General features: G+C 50.8%; 3 protein-coding genes across 7 annotated transcripts in view; 2 read left to right on the forward strand and 1 right to left on the reverse strand.

Moving 5' to 3' along the window:
- Positions 1–11876, reverse strand: part of SMG9 (SMG9 nonsense mediated mRNA decay factor) — a 52857-nt gene extending 40981 nt beyond the window's left edge. Inside the window, exons 1-3 of one of the 4 annotated variants that reach the window (XM_063942515.1) lie at positions 11706–11876; positions 6910–6965; positions 1544–1703 (exon numbers count right to left, since the gene is read on the reverse strand). In XM_063942515.1, the coding sequence (XP_063798585.1) occupies positions 1544–1699 (156 nt within the window). In that variant the 5' untranslated portion in view covers positions 1700–1703; positions 6910–6965; positions 11706–11876. Of the gene's footprint in view, positions 1–1543; positions 1704–6909; positions 6966–11683 lie in introns of all 4 variants that reach the window. The other 3 variants (XM_063942512.1, XM_063942513.1, XM_063942514.1) reach the window with 3 other exon arrangements.
- Positions 8352–9326, forward strand: LOC134965201 (uncharacterized). Its single transcript, XM_063941712.1, has one exon. It carries the CDS (start codon positions 8352–8354, stop codon positions 9324–9326), a length of 975 nt encoding a protein of 324 aa, XP_063797782.1.
- A 72-nt stretch (positions 11877–11948) lies between the features above and the next one.
- LOC134966046 (zinc finger protein 16-like) overlaps positions 11949–22045 on the forward strand; it is a 47006-nt gene continuing 36909 nt past the window's right edge. Inside the window, exon 1 of one of the 2 annotated variants that reach the window (XM_063942509.1) lies at positions 11949–12056. The gene's annotated coding sequence lies outside the window, so the exon portion shown is untranslated. Of the gene's footprint in view, positions 12057–15773; positions 15869–22045 lie in introns of those variants that run through there. The other variant, XM_063942510.1, reaches the window with a different exon arrangement.

A 22045-nucleotide genomic window follows, 5' to 3' on the forward strand; every position in this document is an offset into this window, starting at 1 on the left:
GAGTTGTTCGCTCGTTATTTTTTCGCTACGGAGCGATTAGTCGCAAACTGCGCATGCGCAATGTACACAGCGCACCTGCGCCAAGTAAATTAGCACAAAAGTTTGGTATTTTACTCACGGCGTAACAAAGTTTTTTCATCGTTCTGCTGATTGTAGTGTGATTGACAGGAAGTGGGTGTTTCTGGGCGGAAACTGGCTGTTTTATGGGTGTGTGCGGAAAAACGCAGGCGTTTCAGGAAAAAACGCGGGAGTGTCTGGAGAAACGGGGGAGTGGCTGGCCGAACGCTGGACGTGTGTGTGACGTCAAACCAGGAACGAAACTGACTGAACTGATCGCTATTTGTGAGTAGGTCTGGAGCTACTCAGAAACTGCTAAGAAATTTCTATTCGCAATTCTGCTAATCTTTCGTTCGCAATTCTGCTAAGCTAAGATACACTCCCAGAGGGCGGTGGCTTAGCGTGTGCAATGCTGCTAAAAGCAGCTAGCGAGCGAACAACTCGGAATCACCCCCTATGTGTCTTAGCTGCAGTGAGATGTGGCTAGGATGCACCAAGAGACTGTGCCGATTCATTTAATATGGAGACACTTGTACATCTGTGTGCGACTGAGTCTGAATCTGTACAAGAAGTGCTATGATGCCACAGATTTTTCCATGCCATGTTCCATTGTGGATTGTACAGTATACAGACTCAGGCGCAAACAGATACATGAGTGTCACATGAATCAGCACAGTCTCCTGGAGCGTCCTAGTCGCATAGCACTGAGAATAATATACATTTTTGGATAAACAGATAGAAAAAAAAAAACAGACGTCTGGTGTTAGCAGAGTTGCACGGGACCTAGCGGCTCACTTGCGCCAGACGTCTTGCGTCACAATGTATTGAGGCTAGATGAGGACACAACTGTATGTGGGAGTATCAGTCAAACCTCAGAGGCTATTAAGTCTATGGGGTTGAATTAATAACGAGCGGGTCATCAAAATCTCAGATCATCGGCGGCTTTGACCACTAGCTCCGTAGAAAAGGGAAATAAAAATAATTTCAATAAACCTATTAGAAAACAAACAAACAAACAAACAAACAAACAAACAGTACAGTTGTTTTCATCGGTTTGCTCCGATTGGCTAGAGAAGCACTTAGTAAGCGGACGCTGAAATATCTTACCTATGTCTTTTGTGAAACGATCAAAACTAGACCCTCTAGATACATGGCCCAAATGTATTACGCTTTAACAAGTGATAAAGTGGAGACAGATAAAGAAAGATAAAGTACCAGCCAATAAGCTCCTAACTGTCTTTTCTCAAACACAGCCTTTGACATGATAGTTAGGAGCCGATTGGCTGATACTTTATCACTCTTTATCCGTCTCCACTTTATCTCTTGCTAAAGCTTAATACATTTGGGCATAACATACATGCAGACTATCAGTTGGCAGCGCACAATAAGAAATGTCTACGGTGCCAAAACTCTGGTTTGTCTTGTTATAAGTTCTAATAAGACCCTGAACCCCTCTGCGGAATGAACAAACGTGTTCCGTACTCACCCATCTGTCCTGATCGCGGTCACGCAACATGGGGTCTCTTTCACGGCCAGGCTCAGAGAGGTTGAGGTTACCGGAAGGACCCTGGTCCATCCAGCGACGCCTCCTACCACGCCCAGGGACGTACATACTGGGCTGGCTGTGTCCAGAGTCGGACATGATCCTGTGAGGAAATAGGAAACCACACCCAAATTAATATAAGGGAAGATGCTCTGTTTGTCTATTTAGCAGTGCGAAAAAAAAATCACACATTAGATTGCAGTTTTATGATGACATTCAGTAAAAAGATATCCCCTTTGTAAAGCTAATCGTAGTTTATCCAACCCTGTGCCTGACCACCATGAGCCCTGTGAATAATTGTTAGCATGTACAAAGACCACCGAAACCAGAGATTGAATTTTGGAGAACAAAGGAGGCAAAATACATAGCTCAGTGTCTCCCTAACTTTTTGCTGCTGCTCTGCCAAAAAGTAACATATTACCCCTCACTGCTCTACAGGCGGCAAAAGCTCCCCCAACCTATTCAGGATGGTGTCCTGATGGGACATCAGACAAATCAGAAAGCTGACACAGGGAGACATCACTGGCCCTACATGTGTTTGAATCAACTAATACACACAGAAAGTCTGCAAAGCTGTCACTCAAACACTGGGGGTCATTCCGACCTGATTGCACGCTAGCTGTTTTTCGCAGCGCTGCGATCAGATAGTCGCCGCCCGGCATCTACAGGGGAGTGTATATTTGCTTTGCAAGTGTGCGAACGCTTGTGCAGCTGAGCGGTACAAAAAAGTTTTCTGCAGTTTATGAGTTGCCCAGAACTTACTCAGCCGCTGCGATCACTTCAGCCTGTCCAGGCCCGGAATGGACGTCAGACACCCACCCTGCAAACGCTTGGACACGCCTACGTTTTTCCAACTACTCCCTGAAAACGGTCAGTTGATACCCACAAACGCCTTCTTCCTGTCAATCTCCTTGCGATCGGCTGTGCGAATGGATTCTTCGTTAAATCCATCCCCCAGCAACGATCCGTTTTGTACCCGTACGATGCACCTGCGCATGGCTGCGCATACGCATGCGCAGTTTTGGCGAGTTTTGACCTGATCGCAGCGCTGCAAAAAATAGCTAGTGTGCAATCAGGTCGGAATGACCCCCACTGTCTTCTCAGCTAGCGAGGCAACTCCCTCCTAACACCATATGTTGCACTACAGCAATACTGTTCATTAGTCAAGGAAATAAATAAAGGGGGGGGGGTGATTCTGCATAGGAAGGGCACACATTTGTTGGTGACCTGCATTATCCTTTTGATTCTGCATTAAAGAGTCTGTGCTGTGTAACTAAACTATCACTTGAATAGTTCCGTATTATTGTCATAATAGTGGATCACCAATCTGTCCTTGTGATTAGAGGTTTATAGTATCATTTTATCCCCTTCTAGAGCATTTGCTATATCTAGTGACCTGCAACAAGCCGGTTTCATTACACTGTCTCTCACATGGATACTACAATGTTTCACTTTACAATGAATCGCTACTGAATACAATCTGTAGTTTCTTAACAAGACAATTCTGAGTGATTCTTATTAGACCATACATACATCCTCTTATTTATTGCGGAAGCCTAAAAATCTTCAGTCGCTTATCTTTTGCAATGTTGAGATTTCAATGCTCCATATTCATTGATGTAAGTGTTCAGCCCCATGACATGGATATGATGGTTTGTTGCAATGCAGTCTGTACTATTTTTCCTATTAGCACCTATCATTGCACCTGTTTGATGCTGTATACAAATCACTCCAAGCATGGGAAGAATTAGCATTTACAGTAGGATAGGGTGCGTGCGAGGGGAGTATAGAGAGCACCTGTGTGAATGCGGGATCGTTAAACTATAGAAAAAAAAAAAAAAAGAAAAGGTTGGACAGAAAAGCAAAATCTGTTCCATCAACAGTTACAAGCTCCGATGTCAGGTGCTTGTGCGCTGATCACCAGATTCTGCGGGCAGGATCCGAGCTGTTGCTGTAGCCCCTGCACATTTTCTTACGTTCGTAAATATTTCTATTCGTAAATATTTCCGGCTGACATGTGGCGGCCGATCACCCCCGGCAGCCTTCCAGGGGGCAGGATCGCCCAAGATACAGCGTAGGCTGTCCTTTTGCATACGATGCATCTTCGGCGATCCCAGCCACGCCTGCGGGGTCGGACCAGACTGAATGTGCAGCACATTCAATCTGGAGGATCCAATCCGATGCTCACAGGAAAGCGCATCGGATCGGAAACGCCTCCAAAATGCCCGATTTCATCCGATATATCGTGCCGATTGCCTGAAATCGGGCATTATCGTCCTAGTGTATCAGGCCCTTAACACCCCATTCAGATTCTACTGCTAATGATTCACAGCTACCAATTACATTTATAGGTATGCAGCATAAAGCTGACACGCGTTTCACTGTATGCATTCTCAGGGCTATGAACACACATCAAATTAAAGATGCAACCTCTCTACCTAGAAAATCATGCACCATGAAAAATCAGTTAAGAACAGGGGGAGAAAGGAACATCTGCACACTTGAATAGGCTATATTAGCAATTTGATTTTGAATGGATCAATGAAACCCCAATATGCGTGGGTCTTAATTAGACTTTAAGACTCTCTGGGGGTGCGACCCTGTTACAACCAAGATATCAAAACATATGAAAAGAACTAGAAAGACGGTTGTTAAGTAGGGTGCACAATATGAATTGAATGGATTGATTATTAAAATAAAACGTAACTTTTAATACTTTTGTTAATATTTAGAAGGTCCTTATCTTGGGACACATACAGCGAAATATGGAGGTTAAAAACATGACATATACGAACACATAAGTGAAATGGAAAAAAAAGGGTGTGTGTGTAAGACAGATTCTTAAAAAGTGGGGTCACCACAATAACTCCTGCAACTGGTAAACTTGTTTATTTATGTGTGAGACACTGGCCACTCAGGATACATACTGGATGGTGTTTGCCAATCCTGGATATGTTTATTAATGTACAGGGAGATTAGATATAGCCACAGTTAGTGGGATATTTATATAGGGACACTGCCTCTAGTACATGAATACGGTAAAATGTATGGAATAGTATATTTGAGACCTCTTTCCCACCTGATGAAAATATACTGGTAAATTGATCTTAAATAGAAAGCATTGACTGCAATGGTACTGATAGTTGAAACATGGAGAATAATGTGCCACTAATGCCCTCAATTGCAGTATATTGTGTATCTCTTGACGTACTGCTTCTGGATGAATCAATGACACTATGAATATAGGTACTCGTCAAAAATTGACAGTGACAAGTTCTGGGGTGCTCCCATACTGTTAATGTGTCGAGCACTCACACAGATACTGCAAAATAGTATGTCTTGAGAATAAGATATGTAGAATTAATTAATTAATGTCTGTGTGGATGTTGATCATCCCCCCTTGTGATAAATCCAGGGTGATCAGAGTTGTACCCCGTATACTGATGGAGTCAGTCGAAAGATGTACTGAGATACTACAATGATGGTTATTTATAGCTATAGGCACAAAATGAATCTATTTCAATCCACATTTGTTTATGGGTAAAGGAAAAAATGTTGCAACATGTCCTAGGATTGATGTAACATAAGAGCAACAATTGTTGCAATACTGATTCATGCACTGGAAAGAGGATTCACAGAAATAATACTACACTATTGTGTATGGTATTCACAGGTCATACACATGTGTACCTATTGCAAGAGTGTTGCTTACATTATAGGTGTTTTATACACTGTTAACAATACGGATCATACGCATATATACCTCTTGAAAGGCTGATTGCTTGTGTTGTATAGGTATGCAGTGTATGCTCAATATAATAAAGTCCACTGGGGGAATCCAGAATGTTAAAGGAAAAAAAGTTTTTTTTTATATTATATATAGTTGAGCAGTGTTCCTAACAACCTTAAAGGTCAGTTATCCCTATTATAGAATAATGGGTCCTCTCTGTAAGGATTATGCTAGTAATGCATACCACTGCTGTTGACTAAAATCACCCCTGGGATATGGTATAATTCTGAACCAATACTTGCAATACGATTCCTGATCTGGGCAGTACAATGGTTATTAACATACTCCTTCAGCATTAATAACAGTAATCAGGTAATCCACAGAGGTATGCTGTCCAGAGAAGCAGGTGATTGCTTCCTCTGATGCAGAAATAGCCTAAGGTAATCCCCTGTAATGCTATCCTGAGTGGTCGTTTGTGTGACTTCCTAAACTCATACACACAGCCTGCTAAGCAAATCCTGATTGCTAAATGCTATAGCTATATAGAGATCAGTGCTGGTGCAGATGAGAGCATCACTAGCTATTACACAGAATACAACATTGCCTTCTCACACTCTCAAAAATGACACAATAGTCATTATGCAGTACATAGCCTTTTACATGCACTCATATATTGCCATACTTTGCACACTTTAGCCGTTTTCAACATAGAAACTAAAGTATTAATAAAAATCTGCGATGCTTTCCAATGAATACCAATACAGTTTATTAAAGAAATAAATGATTGATCGTTGATGCGTATTGTGATCTACTGTCCAATTTATTCTATGTACAACACAGTATGTCTATATAATAATTGTATATATAATGTGAGTGCAGCGGAAAGCTGGGCGCATACCAAAATGGCTCCCACTGCGAGCAAAAGAGACATGACAGACCTAACAGACCTAGAAGTGGAGGACAAGCTGCCAGGGTAGGTGCGAGAGTGGGGGGGGGATCCGCGGTGTACAGCAGAGAGGGTGGGGCTGAGATTGAGGTGACCTGTCATATGGTGGGTTTGTTGTACCAGTATACTTATACCTGTGTAAACCCTCCAGTAGTTTCATGCAAACTGGGTACACACTGTAGCGATGTCAGGCCTTCTTGCAACAACAAATAGTATGCATCGCTCAGTGCGTACGGGGGATTGCGCACTCCTGCGGACGCTAGCTTAGACGTGCTGCACATCCAACCTAGCAATAATGCTAGTGACCATCTTTATGCTACTGAAGGATGAAATATGATCGTTCCATCCTTCATAAAACGTATCTAATATGTACATACAATCCCTGCTCAGAGGTATGCGTTCCGATGTCGGTATGAACGCCCATCGCTCCAGTGTGTACCCAGCAATAGTAGTAAACAGGGATTAACGTAAATTAATATCAAATATTAGCCTTACTAGCGCTTTAATATGTATCGCATGCAAGCTTAATTCTCAACTAAATTGTAACCATATAATTACCATAGACATCTCATATTCTGTATGAAGACTAAAACTACTTCCCTTTATGCACTTTGAGAACTGTAATATGCTCACCTTGGCGACTGGCTCAGCCGTAGGAATTTTCTTTATTGTTTTGTGAGAACTGCACCCTGTAAAGGAATAAAAGTATAATTCATTACTTCATGCAAGTATATATCCAAGATATAGCTTATCAAACAAAACAATAAGGCCATTCTGTGGATTTATCTCACAATAAAGCACATATGAGGAACAGCGGTATCATTGCGTTACACATAAAGAATCGTTAGAAAACAGGAAATAGGTTAGCAAAGTGAAAATGCAAATAAGAAAACCTGCACCTCCATCAGCCCAGACTGCCCCATGATGCTCCGCAAGGTCTGTACATGGACAGAGGAAACTAGGAGCACTCCACCTGCATCAGCCCAGACTGCACCATGATGCTCCGACAGCCCTGAACATGGCCAAAGCAAACTAGGAGCACCCCACCTGCATCAGCCCAGACTGCCCCATGATGCTCCGCAAGGTCTGTACATGGACAGAGGAAACCAGGAGCACCCCACCTGCATCAGCCTAGACTGCCCCATGCTGCTCCGCAGCCCTGTACATGACCAGAGGAAACTGGGAACACTCCACCTGCATCAGCCCAGACTACAGGAGCACCCCACCTGCATCAGCCCAGACTACAGGAGCACCCCACCTGCATCAGCCCAGACTCTTCCATGCTGCTCCGCAATACCTGTACATGACCAGAGGAAACCAGGAGCACCCCACCTGCATCAGCCCAGCCTCCCCCATGCTGCTCCGCAGCCCTGTACATGACCAGAGGAAACTAGGAACACTCCACCTGCATCAGGCCAGACTACAGGAGCACCCCACCTGCCTCAGCCCAGACTCCCCCATACTGCTCCGCCAGCCATGTACATGACCAGAGGAAACTAGGAGCACTCCACCTGCATCAGCTTATACTCTCCCATGATGCTCTGTGAGCCCTGTACATGACTAGAGGAAACTAGGAGTACCCCACCTGCGTCAGCCCAGACTACAGGAGCACCCCACCTGCATCAGCCCAGACTCTCCCATGCTGCTCCACAATACCTGTACATGACCAGAGGAAACCAGGAGCACCCCACCTGCATCAGCCCAGCCTCCCCCATGCTGCTCCGCAGCCCTGTACATGACCAGAGGAAACTAGGAACACTCCACCTGCATCAGGTCAGACTACAGGAGCACCCCACCTGCATAAGCCCAGACTCCCCCATACTGCTCCGCCAGCCATGTACATGACCAGAGGAAACTAGGAGAACTCTGCCTGCATCAGCCCAGACTGCCCCATGATGCTCCACCAGCCCTGTACATGACCAGAGGAAGAGGATGGAGTCAAGGCCGGGTGTAGTGTTAGTAAATATGCGGGCCACACGGATACTGCCGCCAGCCCTGTACATGACCAGAGGAAACTAGGAGTACTCCGCCTGCATCAGCCCAGACTGCCCAATGATGCTCCGCCAGCCCTGTACATGACCAGAGGAAACAAGGAGCACCCCACCGGCGTCAGCCCAGACTACAGGAGCACCCCACCGGCGTCAGCCCAGACTACAGGAGCACCCCACCGGCGTCAGCCCAGACTACAGGAGCACCCCACCTGCGTCAGCCCAGACTACAGGAGCACCCCACCTGCGTCAGCCCAGACTACAGGAGCACCCCACCTGCGTCAGCCCAGACTACAGGAGCACCCCACCTGCGTCAGCCCAGACTACAGGAGCACCCCACCTGCGTCAGCCCAGACTACAGGAGCACCCCACCTGCGTCAGCCCAGACTACAGGAGCACCCCACCTGCGTCAGCCCAGACTACAGGAGCACCCCACCTGCGTCAGCCCAGACTACAGGAGCACCCCACCTGCGTCAGCCCAGACTACAGGAGCACCCCACCTGCGTCAGCCCAGACTACAGGAGCACCCCACCTGCGTCAGCCCAGACTACAGGAGCACCCCACCTGCGTCAGCCCAGACTACAGGAGCACCCCACCTGCGTCAGCCCAGACTACAGGAGCACCCCACCTGCGTCAGCCCAGACTACAGGAGCACCCCACCTGCGTCAGCCAAGACTACAGGAGCACCCCACCTGCGTCAGCCCAGACTACAGGTGCACCCCACCTGCGTCAGCCCAGACTACAGGAGCACCCCACCTGCGTCAGCCCAGACTACAGGAGCACCCCACCTGCGTCAGCCCAGACTACAGGAGCACCCCACCTGCGTCAGCCCAGACTACAGGAGCACCCCACCTGCGTCAGCCCAGACTACAGGAGCACCCCAACTGCGTCAGCCCAGACTACAGGAGCACCCCACCTGCGTCAGCCCAGACTACAGGAGCACCCCACCTGCGTCAGTCCAGACTACAGGAGCACCCCACCTGCATCAGCCCAGACTCCCATGATGCTCCGCCAGCCCTGTACATGACCAGAGGAAGAGGATGGAGTCAAGGCCGGGTGTAGTGTTAGTAAATATGCGGGCCACACGGATACTGCCGCCAGCCCTGTACACGACCAGAGGAAACTAGGAGTACTCCGCCTGCATCAGCCCATACTACAGGAGCACCCCACCTGCGTCAGCCCAGACTACAGGAGCACCCCACCTGCGTCAGTCCAGACTACAGGAGCACCCCACCTGCGTCAGTCCAGACTACAGGAGCACCCCACCTGCGTCAGTCCAGACTACAGGAGCACCCCACCTGCGTCAGTCCAGACCACAGGAGCACCCCACCTGCATCAGCCCAGACTCCCATGATGCTCCGCCAGCCCTGTACATGATCAGAGGAAGAGGATGGAGTCAAGGCCGGGTGTAGTGTTAGTAAATATGCGGGCCACACGGATACTGCCGCCAGCCCTGTACATGACTAGAGGAAACTAGGAGTACTCCACCTGCATCAGCCCAGACTGCCCAATGATGCTCCGCAGCCCTATACATGACCAGAGGACACCAGGAGTACTCCACCTGCATCAGCCCAGACTCCGCCATGCTGCTCCGTCAGCCCTGTACATGACCAGAGGAAACCAGGAGCACCCCAACTGCATCAGCCCAGACTACAGGAGCACCCCAGCTGCATCAGCCCAGACTACAGGAGCACTCCCCTGCATCAGCCTAGACTACACGAGCACCCCACCTGCATCAGGCCAGACTACAGGAGCACCCCACCTGCATCAGGCCACACTACAGGAGCACCCCACCTGCATCAGGCCAGACTACAGGAGCACCCCACCTGCATCAGGCCAGACTACAGGAGCACCCCACCTGCATCAGGCCAGACTACAGGAGCACCCCACCTGCATCAGGCCAGACTACAGGAGCACCCCACCTGCATCAGGCCAGACTACAGGAGCACCCCACCTGCATCAGGCCAGACTACAGGAGCACCCCACCTGCATCAGGCCAGATTACAGGAGCACCCCACCTGCATCAGGCCAGACTACAGGAGCACCCCAGCTGCATCAGCCCAGACTACAGGAGCACCCCAGCTGCATCAGCCCAGACTACAGGAGCACCCCAGCTGCATCAGCCCATACTACAGGAGCACCCCAGCTGCATCAGCCCAGACTACAGGAGCACCCCAGCCGCATCAGCCCAGACTACAGGAGCACCCCAGCCCAGACTACAGGTGCACCCCAGCCCAGACTACAGGTGCACCCCAGCCGCATCAGCCCAGACTACAGGAGCACCCCAGCCCAGACTACAGGTGCACCCCAGCCCAGACTACAGGTGCACCCCAGCCGCATCAGCCCAGACTACAGGAGCACCCCACCTGCATCAGCCCAGACTACAGGAGCACCCCACCTGCATCAGCCCATACTACAGGAGCACCCCACCTGCATCAGCCCAGACTACAGGAGCACCCCACCTGCATCAGCCCATACTACAGGAGCACCCCACCTGCATCAGCCCATACTACAGGAGCACCCCACCTGCATCAGCCCATACTACAGGAGCACCCCACCTGCATCAGCCCATACTACAGGAGCACCCCACCTGCATCAGCCCATACTACAGGAGCACCCCACCTGCATCAGCCCATACTACAGGAGCACCCCACCTGCATCAGCCCATACTACAGGAGCACCCCACCTGCATCAGCCCATACTACAGGAGCACCCCACCTGCATCAGCCCATACTACAGGAGCACCCCACCTGCATCAGCCCATACTACAGGAGCACCCCACCTGCATCAGCCCATACTACAGGAGCACCCCACCTGCATCAGCCCATACTACAGGAGCACCCCACCTGCATCAGCCCATACTACAGGAGCACCCCACCTGCATCAGCCCATACTACAGGAGCACCCCACCTGCATCAGCCCATACTACAGGAGCACCCCACCTGCATCAGCCCATACTACAGGAGCACCCCACCTGCATCAGCCCATACTACAGGAGCACCCCACCTGCATCAGCCCATACTACAGGAGCACCCCACCTGCATCAGCCCATACTACAGGAGCACCCCACCTGCATCAGCCCATACTACAAGAGCACCCCACCTGCATCAGCCCAGACTACAGGAGCACCCCACCTGCATCAGCCCAGACTACAGGAGCACTCCCCTGCATCAGCCCAGACTACAGGAGCACCCCAGCCGCATCAGACCAGACTGCAGGAGCACCCCAGCCGCATCAGCCCAGACTACAGGAGCACCCCAGCCGCATCAGCCCAGACTACAGGAGCACCCCAGCCGCATCAGCCCAGACTACAGGAGCACCCCAGCCGCATCAGACCAGACTCCCATGATGCTGATGGAGTCTGTCAAAGCCGGGTGTAGTGTTAATAAATATGCGGGCCACACGGATATTGGCGGTACCGGGGTCACACAGCTACCTCACCCGCTCTGCTCCGTCCTCAAGTCTGGACAACAGATCACAGCAGCAGCACCCACAGGAGAGCTCCAGTGCGCATACGCAGCGGCAGCGGCAGCCTCAGTCCAGCCAGTGACCGGTGTGGAGCGTCACCGCGCATGCGCACACGGCTCAGCAGTAGTCCGTAGTACTGTGCAATCTGTGTTTTGCAGAGTACGGTGCCTGATGGGTAATGTAGTCCTTACACACATGCCTCCAAAGGCAGGACTATACTTCCCAGCATGCTCTGTGACTTCAGCTGTAGTACTAGTTCCAGGTTGGGGACTTGGGGCAGAGCTGCTGGACTCTTATTTCCCGGCAGCGAGGGAGAGGTGGGAGGTAAGTCATATGAGGTGGAAGTGTATGACAACTGAGTAAGGAGGTAACTTACCTGAGGTGGGAGGTTTATCACAGGTTGCTGAGGTGGGATGTAAGTCACAGGTAGCTGAGGTAGAAGGTAAGTCACAGGTAGCGGAGGAGGGAGGTAAGTCACAGGTAGCTGAGGAGGGAGGTAAGTCACAGGTAGCTGAGGTAGAAGGTAAGTCACAGGTAGCGGAGGAGGGAGGTAAGTCACAGGTAGCTGAGGTAGAAGGTAAGTCACAGGTAGCGGAGGAGGGAGGTAAGTCACAGGTAGCTGAGGTAGAAGGTAAGTCACAGGTAGCGGAGGAGGGAGGTAAGTCACAGGTAGCGGAATAGAGAAGTAAGTCACAGGTAGCTGAGTTGGAAGGTAAGTCACAGGTAGCTGAGGTAGAAGGTAAGTCACAGGTAGCTGAGGTAGAAGGTAAGTCACAGGTAGCTGAGGTAGAAGGTAAGTCACAGGTAGCTGAGGTAGAAGGTAAGTCACAGGTAGCTGAGGTAGAAGGTAAGTCACAGGTAGCTGAGGTAGAAGGTAAGTCACAGGTAGCGGAGGAGGGAGGTAAGTCACAGGTAGCGGAGGAGAGAAGTAAGTCACAGGTAGCTGAGTTGGAAGGTAAGTCACAGGTAGCTGAGGTAGAAGGTAGGTCACAGGTACCTGAGGTGGGAGGTAGGTCACAGGTAGCGGAGGACGGAGGCAAGTCACAGGTAGCGGAGGAGAGAGGTAAGTCACAGGTAGCGGAGGAGAGAGGTAAGTCACAGGTAGCGGAGGAGAGAGGTAAGTCACAGGTAGCGGAGGAGAGAGGTAAGTCACAGGTAGCGGAGGAGAGAGGTAAGTCACAGGTAGCGGAGGAGAGAGGTAAGTCACAGGTAGCGGAGGAGAGAGGTAAGTCACAGGTAGCGGAGGAGAGAGGTAAGTCACAGGTAGCGGAGGAGAGAGGTAAGTCACAGGTAGCGGAGGAGAGAGGTAAGTCACAGGTAGCGGAGGAGAGAGGTAAGTCACAGGTAGCGGAGGAGAGAGGTAAGTCACAGGTAGCGGAGGAGAGAGGTAAGTCACAGGTAGCGGAGGAGAGAGGTAAGTCACAGGTAGCGGAGGGGAGAGGTAAGTCACTGGTAGCTGAGGTGGGAGATAGGTCACAGGTACCTGAGGTGGGAGGTAGGTTACAGGTAGCTGAGGTAGAAGGTAAGTCACAGGTAGCGGAGGAGAGAGGTAAGTCACAGGTAGCGGAGGAGAGAGGTAAGTCACAGGTAGCTGAGGTGGGAGGTAAGTCACAGGTAGCTGAGGTGGGAGGTAAGTCACAGGTAGCTGAGGTGGGAGGTAAGTCACAGGTAGCTGAGGTGGGAGGTAAGTCACAGGTAGCGGAGGTGGGAGGCAGGTCACAGGTAGCGGAGGACGGAGGCAGGTCACAGGTAGCGGAGGTGGGAGGCAGGTCACAGGTAGCGGAGGACGGAGGCAGGTCACAGGTAGCTGAGGTAGGTAACAGGTGGCTGAGGAGGGAGGTAAGTCACAGGTAGTTGGTGTGTATATAGGCCTAATTCAGCATGGATCGCAAAAGCAAAATCTTTCTCTAATGGGCAAAACCATGTGCACTGCAGGGGGGGCAGATGTAACATGTGCAGAGAGAGTTAGATTTGGGTGGGTTATTTTGTTTCTGTGCAGGGTAAATACTGGCTGCTTTATTTTTACACTGCAATTGAGATTTCAGTTTGAATACATCCCACCCAAATCTAAAGGTCCATACACACTGGGCGTTTTTGCCCAGCTTGTATGAACAGTGATGATCGCTGACATTGCAGGGCTGAAAAGCAATCAGTGCTTTTCCCCACTGCCCAGCGATGTCAGCGGGGGTGAGCGGCTTTCCATAGCAGGACGCTATGGAAAGCCGCTCACCCCGCTGTTCATCTACTGGTAATACCAGTAGATGAACGGCGGCCGCCAGCGATGAAGCTTAGCGCGTCAGCGCTCATCGTTTGAGCATACACACTGGGCGGCTTTGAGCTGAAAGCAGCTCAACACTCCAAAAGTGACCTGCTTTCAGCTCAAAATCGCCCAGTGTGTATGGGCCTTAACTCTGCATGTTACATTTGCCCCACCTGCAGTGCACATGGTTTTACCCATTAGAGAAAGATTTTGCTTTTGCGATCCGTGCTGAATTATGCCCATAGTATGATCTGTCATCCAAACATGCTGAATTAGGCCCTGAGTCTCTGAATCTGTACACACAGTGCTACAATGTAGCAGCTGCAACTTTTTTCCAATACAAGTTCTGTTGTGCTCTGTATACAGACTCCGTCACTCACATATGTACGATGCTAGCAGAGTTGCACAGGACCTGATGGCACACTTGCGCCAAGTATCTCGCGCTGTATGGCGTATTGAGAATAGATGTGTGAGGACACATCTGTATATTGCTTCTGTTATAAACTGCTCTCAACTTGCAGAGCAAGTCAGCTGTGAGAGTTTCACACAATGTGGCATAGTGTAGTCTGCTAATAACATATTACTGGGGCAATTCTGACAAATCGTGTCACCCCTCCCATTATTATGGTGATTAAAGTACAGTCCTCTTTGGTGGCTTGTATACAATGCAGACCCACAGTGTATACAAATCACACTCGCATTCATTAGTATAAGGCAGCCTCCACATCCCTTCTGCCCATGCACCTGCCACATTCAGCGCTCCTTTTCCGTAAGGAAGACAGCTGGGAGCGCCCAGTAGCGTCTATCTGAAAGCTCCTAGCGCGTACTCACTTGCAAACTAATTACCCCCAATAGTCTCTCCTACCAGTAATACGCAAGTGGTAGAGTGGGGTGTGAGCGATCTTCAAAGGGGGATCTGGAGCTGCCAATGTTTGTACCATCTGGCAACTGTTCCACTGCCTAAAGGCCCATACACACTGGACGATGTTGAGCTGAGAGCAGGTCACTTTTAGTGTTTTGAGCTGCTTTCAGCTCAAAACCACCCAGTGAGTATGCCCCAGCGAGCAGCGCTGATGCGCACTCCCGCATCATCGCTAGCCGCCGCCGTTCATCTACTGGTATTACCAGTAGATGAACGGCGGGGTGAGCAGCTTTCTATAGCGTCCTGCTATGGAAAGCCGCTCACCCCCGCTGACATCGCTGGGCAGGGGGGAAAAGCGCTCAGTGTGTATGCACCTTAACTCTCAGAACTTGTGTGCTGCTCTTTTATGCCGCCACATGTGCTGTCCCTTGCAGCTGGCTGTGTGTGTCCCTTGCTGGCCTCTGTATTCTTCTTCTGCTCGGTCTTGCTGGGGGGATGCAGTCAAGATGCCGCTGAACGGGATCCCGGCTGTCAGAATATGTCCCGACCGGCACAATCCCGACATATTCTCCCTCTGTGGGTGTTCACGACACCCATAGAGGGAGAATAAATGAGTGTGCCGAGAGTAGCGAGGCACCGTGCCCGCAGCGAGCCCACAAGGGGCTGCATTGCGCTCGCCCCCCTGTCGGGATTGTGCCGGTCGGGACCCCGGTGTCGGTATTCCGACTGCCGGGATCCAGTCCGGCGGTATCTCATACTGATTCCTTGCTGGGTAATGTAGTTCTCACTAGATTGCTGCAGATTCCCTGACTACCGTTCCTAGCATGCTCTGCTCACGTTACTACTTCCAGGTCAGGAGTTTATTTATCTCCGTGTCCTGACTGACACACTGATGTCTCTCTTACAAGGTTGACTTTCATTAGAGTCTTTATGGCTGTCTGGTTTATCAGTGATTGGTCAGCGTCCTGCTTCTCTGAGGCTTGTATGACTTCTAGTCTGATCACTCAGTGTCAGGTGAGTTATGGTAATTGCAGCGTTGCAATACTGGGTTATCAAATGCAGTAGCCACAAGCAAATCATGTATGTACCAGCTTGGCTCGTCAGCAATAGAATGCTGGGACTTGTATTACCCCAATGGTTAGAAAGCCTACCGAGTAAAAGAAATATAACTTTTCTCCTATTTAGTACTTTGATCACGGTATACAGTACGTTATCAGTAACAGAGCACAACTTCATACAATGTTCACAAAGTCCACATTTTACCTATTAAACAAGCTTTCACTATACGGTATCTTGACAGCAGATCATCCGTTTTAAAGGAGATTTAAATGTCTGTTGCTGATTACAGATTAGACTTGAATTACAAACCTTAAGGTCCCGATTCTATGCCACATGTGACGGTGTTCTTGGAACTGAGCGATATTTTGCTACTGCGCATACACGAACATCTCTAATTATTCAAATGGTGCATGCATTACATCATAGGTACGCATGGAGCCGCAGTTGCGATTATTATTATTACACTATATACAGCGCCACAAGTAATTTCCGAGTAAGCCAAACCGTATCAGAAATGTGCCGGCCGTTGGTGGGCGGTGACTGGGAGGTTGGTCATATGTGGCGTGTTATGGGAGAGTCATGCGCACATCGCTGAACTGGTTCGCTTAATCGATCATATTGAATGCCACAATAAAACAGAGAGCTGTACACCAGGGGAAAGGCTAATACCGGCATTAGCATACAGTTACAGAGGCACGGCTGTACACCAGGTGAAGGGCTGATACTGGCATTAGCATACAGTCACAGACGCACGGCTGTACACCAGGGGAAGGGCTGATACCGGCATTAGGACACAGTCACAGACACATGGCTGTACACCAGGGGAAGGGTTGATACCGGCATTAGCACATAGTCACAGACGCACGGCTGTACACCAGAGGAAGGGCTGATACTGGCATTAGCATACAGTCACAGACACATGGCTGTACACCAGGGGAAGGGCTGATACCGGCATTACACATAGTCACAGACGCACGGCTGTACACCAGGGGAAGGGTTGATACTGGCATTAGCACATAGTCACAGACGCACGGCTGTACACCAGAGGAAGGGCTGATACTGGCATTAGCATACAGTCACAGACACATGGCTGTACACCAGGGGAAGGGCTGATACCGGCATTAGCACACAGTCACAGACGCACGGCTGTACAACAGGGGAAGGGTTGATACTGGCATTAGCACACAGTCACAGACGCACGGCTGTACACCAGGGGAAGGGCTGATACCGGCATTAGCACACAGTCACAGACACATGGCTGTACACCAGGGGAAGGGTTGATACCGGCATTAGCACATAGTCACAGACGCACGGCTGTACACCAGAGGAAGGGCTGATACTGGCATTAGCATACAGTCACAGACACATGGCTGTACACCAGGGGAAGGGCTGATACCGGCATTAGCACACAGTCACAGACGCATGGCTGTACACCAGGGGAAGGGTTGAAACTGGCATTAGCACACAGTCACAGACGCACGGCTGTACACCAGGGGAAGGGCTGATACCGGCATTACACATAGTCACAGACACACGGCTGTACACCAGGGGAAGGGCTGATACCGGCATTACACATAGTCACAGACGCACGGCTGTACACCAGGGGAAGGGCTGATACCGGCATTACACATAGTCACAGACGCACGGCTGTACACCAGGGGAAGGGTTGATACTGGCATTAGCACACAGTCACAGACGCACGGCTGTACACCAGGGGAAGGGCTGATACCGGCATTACACATAGTCACAGACGCATGGCTGTACACCAGGGGAAGGGCTGATACCGGCATTAGAATACAGTCACAGACGCACGGCTGTACACCAGGGGAAGGGCTGATACCGGCATTAGCACATAGTCAGTTACAGACGCACGGCTGTACAACAGGGGAAGGGCTGATACTGGCATTACACATAGTCACAGATGCACTGCTGTACACCAGGGGAAGGGCTGATACCGGCATTAGAATACAGTCACAGATGCACGGCTGTACACCAGGGAAGGGCTGATACCGGCATTAGCACATAGTCAGTTACAGACGCACGGCTGTACACCAGGGGAAGGGCTGATACTGGCATTAGCATACAGTCGCAGACGCACGGCTGTACACCAGGGGAAGGGCTGATACCGGCATTAGCACACAGTCACAGACACATGGCTGTACACCAGGGGAAGGGTTGATACCGGCATTAGCACATAGTCACAGACGCACGGCTGTACACCAGAGGAAGGGCTGATACTGGCATTAGCATACAGTCACAGACACATGGCTGTACACCAGGGGAAGGGCTGATACCGGCATTACACATAGTCACAGACGCACGGCTGTACACCAGGGGAAGGGTTGATACTGGCATTAGCACATAGTCACAGACGCACGGCTGTACACCAGAGGAAGGGCTGATACTGGCATTAGCATACAGTCACAGACACATGGCTGTACACCAGGGGAAGGGCTGATACCGGCATTAGCACACAGTCACAGACGCACGGCTGTACACCAGGGGAAGGGCTGATACCGGCATTACACATAGTCACAGACGCACGGCTGTACACCAGGGGAAGGGCTGATACCGGCATTACACATAGTCACAGACGCACGGCTGTACACCAGGGGAAGGGCTGATACCGGCATTACACATAGTCACAGACGCACGGCTGTACACCAGGGGAAGGGTTGATACTGGCATTAGCACACAGTCACAGACGCACGGCTGTACACCAGGGGAAGGGCTGATACCGGCATTACACATAGTCACAGACGCATGGCTGTACACCAGGGGAAGGGCTGATACTGGCATTAGAATACAGTCACAGACGCACGGCTGTACACCAGGGGAAGGGCTGATACTGGCATTACACATAGTCACAGACGCATGGCTGTACACCAGGGGAAGGGCTGATACCGGCATTAGAATACAGTCACAGACGCACGGCTGTACACCAGGGGAAGGGCTGATACCGGCATTAGCACATAGTCAGTTACAGACGCACGGCTGTACAACAGGGGAAGGGCTGATACTGGCATTACACATAGTCACAGATGCACTGCTGTACACCAGGGGAAGGGCTGATACCGGCATTAGAATACAGTCACAGATGCACGGCTGTACACCAGGGAAGGGCTGATACCGGCATTAGCACATAGTCAGTTACAGATGCACGGCTGTACACCAGGGGAAGGGCTGATACCGGCATTAGAATACAGTCACAGATGCACTGCTGTACACCAGGGGAAGGGCTGATACCGGCATTAGAATACAGTCACAGACACACGGCTGTACACCAGGGGAAGGGCTGATACCGGCATTAGCACATAGTCAGTTACAGACGCACGGCTGTACAACAGGGGAAGGGCTGATACTGGCATTACACATAGTCACAGACGCATGGCTGTACACCAGGGGAAGGGCTGATACCGGCATTAGAATACAGTCACAGATGCACGGCTGTACACCAGGGGAAGGGCTGATACCGGCATTACACATAGTCACAGACGCACGGCTGTACACCAAGGGAAGGGTTGATACTGGCATTAGCACACAGTCACAGACGCACGGCTGTACACCAGGGGAAGGGCTGATACCGGCATTACACATAGTCACAGACGCATGGCTGTACACCAGGGGAAGGGCTGATACCGGCATTAGAATACAGTCACAGACGCAAGGCTGTACACCAGGGGAAGGGCTGATACCGGCATTAGCACATAGTCAGTTACAGACGCACGGCTGTACAACAGGGGAAGGGCTGATACTGGCATTACACATAGTCACAGATGCACTGCTGTACACCAGGGGAAGGGCTGATACCGGCATTAGAATACAGTCACAGATGCACGGCTGTACACCAGGGAAGGGCTGATACCGGCATTAGCACATAGTCAGTTACAGACGCACGGCTGTACACCAGGGGAAGGGCTGATACCGGCATTAGAATACAGTCACAGATGCACTGCTGTACACCAGGGGAAGGGCTGATACCGGCATTAGAATACAGTCACAGACGCACGGCTGTACACCAGGGGAAGGGCTGATACCGGCATTAGCACATAGTCAGTTACAGACGCACGGCTGTACAACAGGGGAAGGGCTGATACTGGCATTACACATAGTCACAGATGCACTGCTGTACACCAGGGGAAGGGCTGATACCGGCATTAGAATACAGTCACAGACGCACGGCTGTACACCAGGGAAGGGCTGATACCGGCATTAGCACATAGTCAGTTACAGACGCACGGCTGTACACCAGGGGAAGGGCTGATACCGGCATTAGCACATAGTCACAGACGCACAGCTGTACACCAGGGAAGGGCTGATACCGGCATTAGCACATAGTCAGTTACAGACGCACGGCTGTACACCAGGGAAGGGCTGATACCGGCATTAGCACATAGTCACAGATGCACGGCTGTACACCAGGTGAAGGGCTGATACCGGCATTAGCACACAGTCACAGATGCACGGCTGTACACCAGGGGAAGGGCTGATACCGGCATTAGCATACAGTCACAGACGCACGGCTGTACACCAGGGAAAAGGTTGATACTGGCATTAGCACACAGTCACAGACGCACGGCTGTACACCAGGGGAAGGGCTGATACCGGCATTACACATAGTCACAGACGCATGGCTGTACACCAGGGGAAGGGCTGATACTGGCATTAGAATACAGTCACAGACGCACGGCTGTACACCAGGGGAAGGGCTGATACTGGCATTACACATAGTCACAGACGCATGGCTGTACACCAGGGGAAGGGCTGATACCGGCATTAGAATACAGTCACAGACGCACGGCTGTACACCAGGGGAAGGGCTGATACCGGCATTAGCACATAGTCAGTTACAGACGCACGGCTGTACAACAGGGGAAGGGCTGATACTGGCATTACACATAGTCACAGATGCACTGCTGTACACCAGGGGAAGGGCTGATACCGGCATTAGAATACAGTCACAGATGCACGGCTGTACACCAGGGAAGGGCTGATACCGGCATTAGCACATAGTCAGTTACAGATGCACGGCTGTACACCAGGGGAAGGGCTGATACCGGCATTAGAATACAGTCACAGATGCACTGCTGTACACCAGGGGAAGGGCTGATACCGGCATTAGAATACAGTCACAGACACACGGCTGTACACCAGGGGAAGGGCTGATACCGGCATTAGCACATAGTCAGTTACAGACGCACGGCTGTACAACAGGGGAAGGGCTGATACTGGCATTACACATAGTCACAGACGCATGGCTGTACACCAGGGGAAGGGCTGATACCGGCATTAGAATACAGTCACAGATGCACGGCTGTACACCAGGGGAAGGGCTGATACCGGCATTACACATAGTCACAGACGCACGGCTGTACACCAAGGGAAGGGTTGATACTGGCATTAGCACACAGTCACAGACGCACGGCTGTACACCAGGGGAAGGGCTGATACCGGCATTACACATAGTCACAGACGCACGGCTGTACACCAGGGGAAGGGCTGATACCGGCATTAGCACATAGTCACAGACGCACAGCTGTACACCAGGGAAGGGCTGATACCGGCATTAGCACATAGTCAGTTACAGACGCACGGCTGTACACCAGGGAAGGGCTGATACCGGCATTAGCACATAGTCACAGATGCACGGCTGTACACCAGGTGAAGGGCTGATACCGGCATTAGCACACAGTCACAGATGCACGGCTGTACACCAGGGGAAGGGCTGATACCGGCATTAGCATACAGTCACAGACGCACGGCTGTACACCAGGGAAAAGGTTGATACTGGCATTAGCACACAGTCACAGACGCACGGCTGTACACCAGGGGAAGGGCTGATACCAGCATTAGCACATAGTCACAGATGCACGGCTGTACACCAGGGGAAGGGCTGATACCGGCATTAGCATATAGTCACAGAGGCACTGCTGTACACCAGGGGAAGGGCTGATACCGGCATTAGAATACAGTCACAGACGCACGGCTGTACACCAGGGGAAGGGCTGATACCGGCATTAGCACATAGTCAGTTACAGACGCACGGCTGTACAACAGGGGAAGGGCTGATACTGGCATTACACATAGTCACAGACGCATGGCTGTACACCAGGGGAAGGGCTGATACCGGCA

Source organism: Pseudophryne corroboree, chromosome 10 (genome assembly GCF_028390025.1).
Source record: "Pseudophryne corroboree isolate aPseCor3 chromosome 10, aPseCor3.hap2, whole genome shotgun sequence".
Classification (NCBI taxonomy): Eukaryota; Metazoa; Chordata; class Amphibia; order Anura; family Myobatrachidae; genus Pseudophryne; species Pseudophryne corroboree.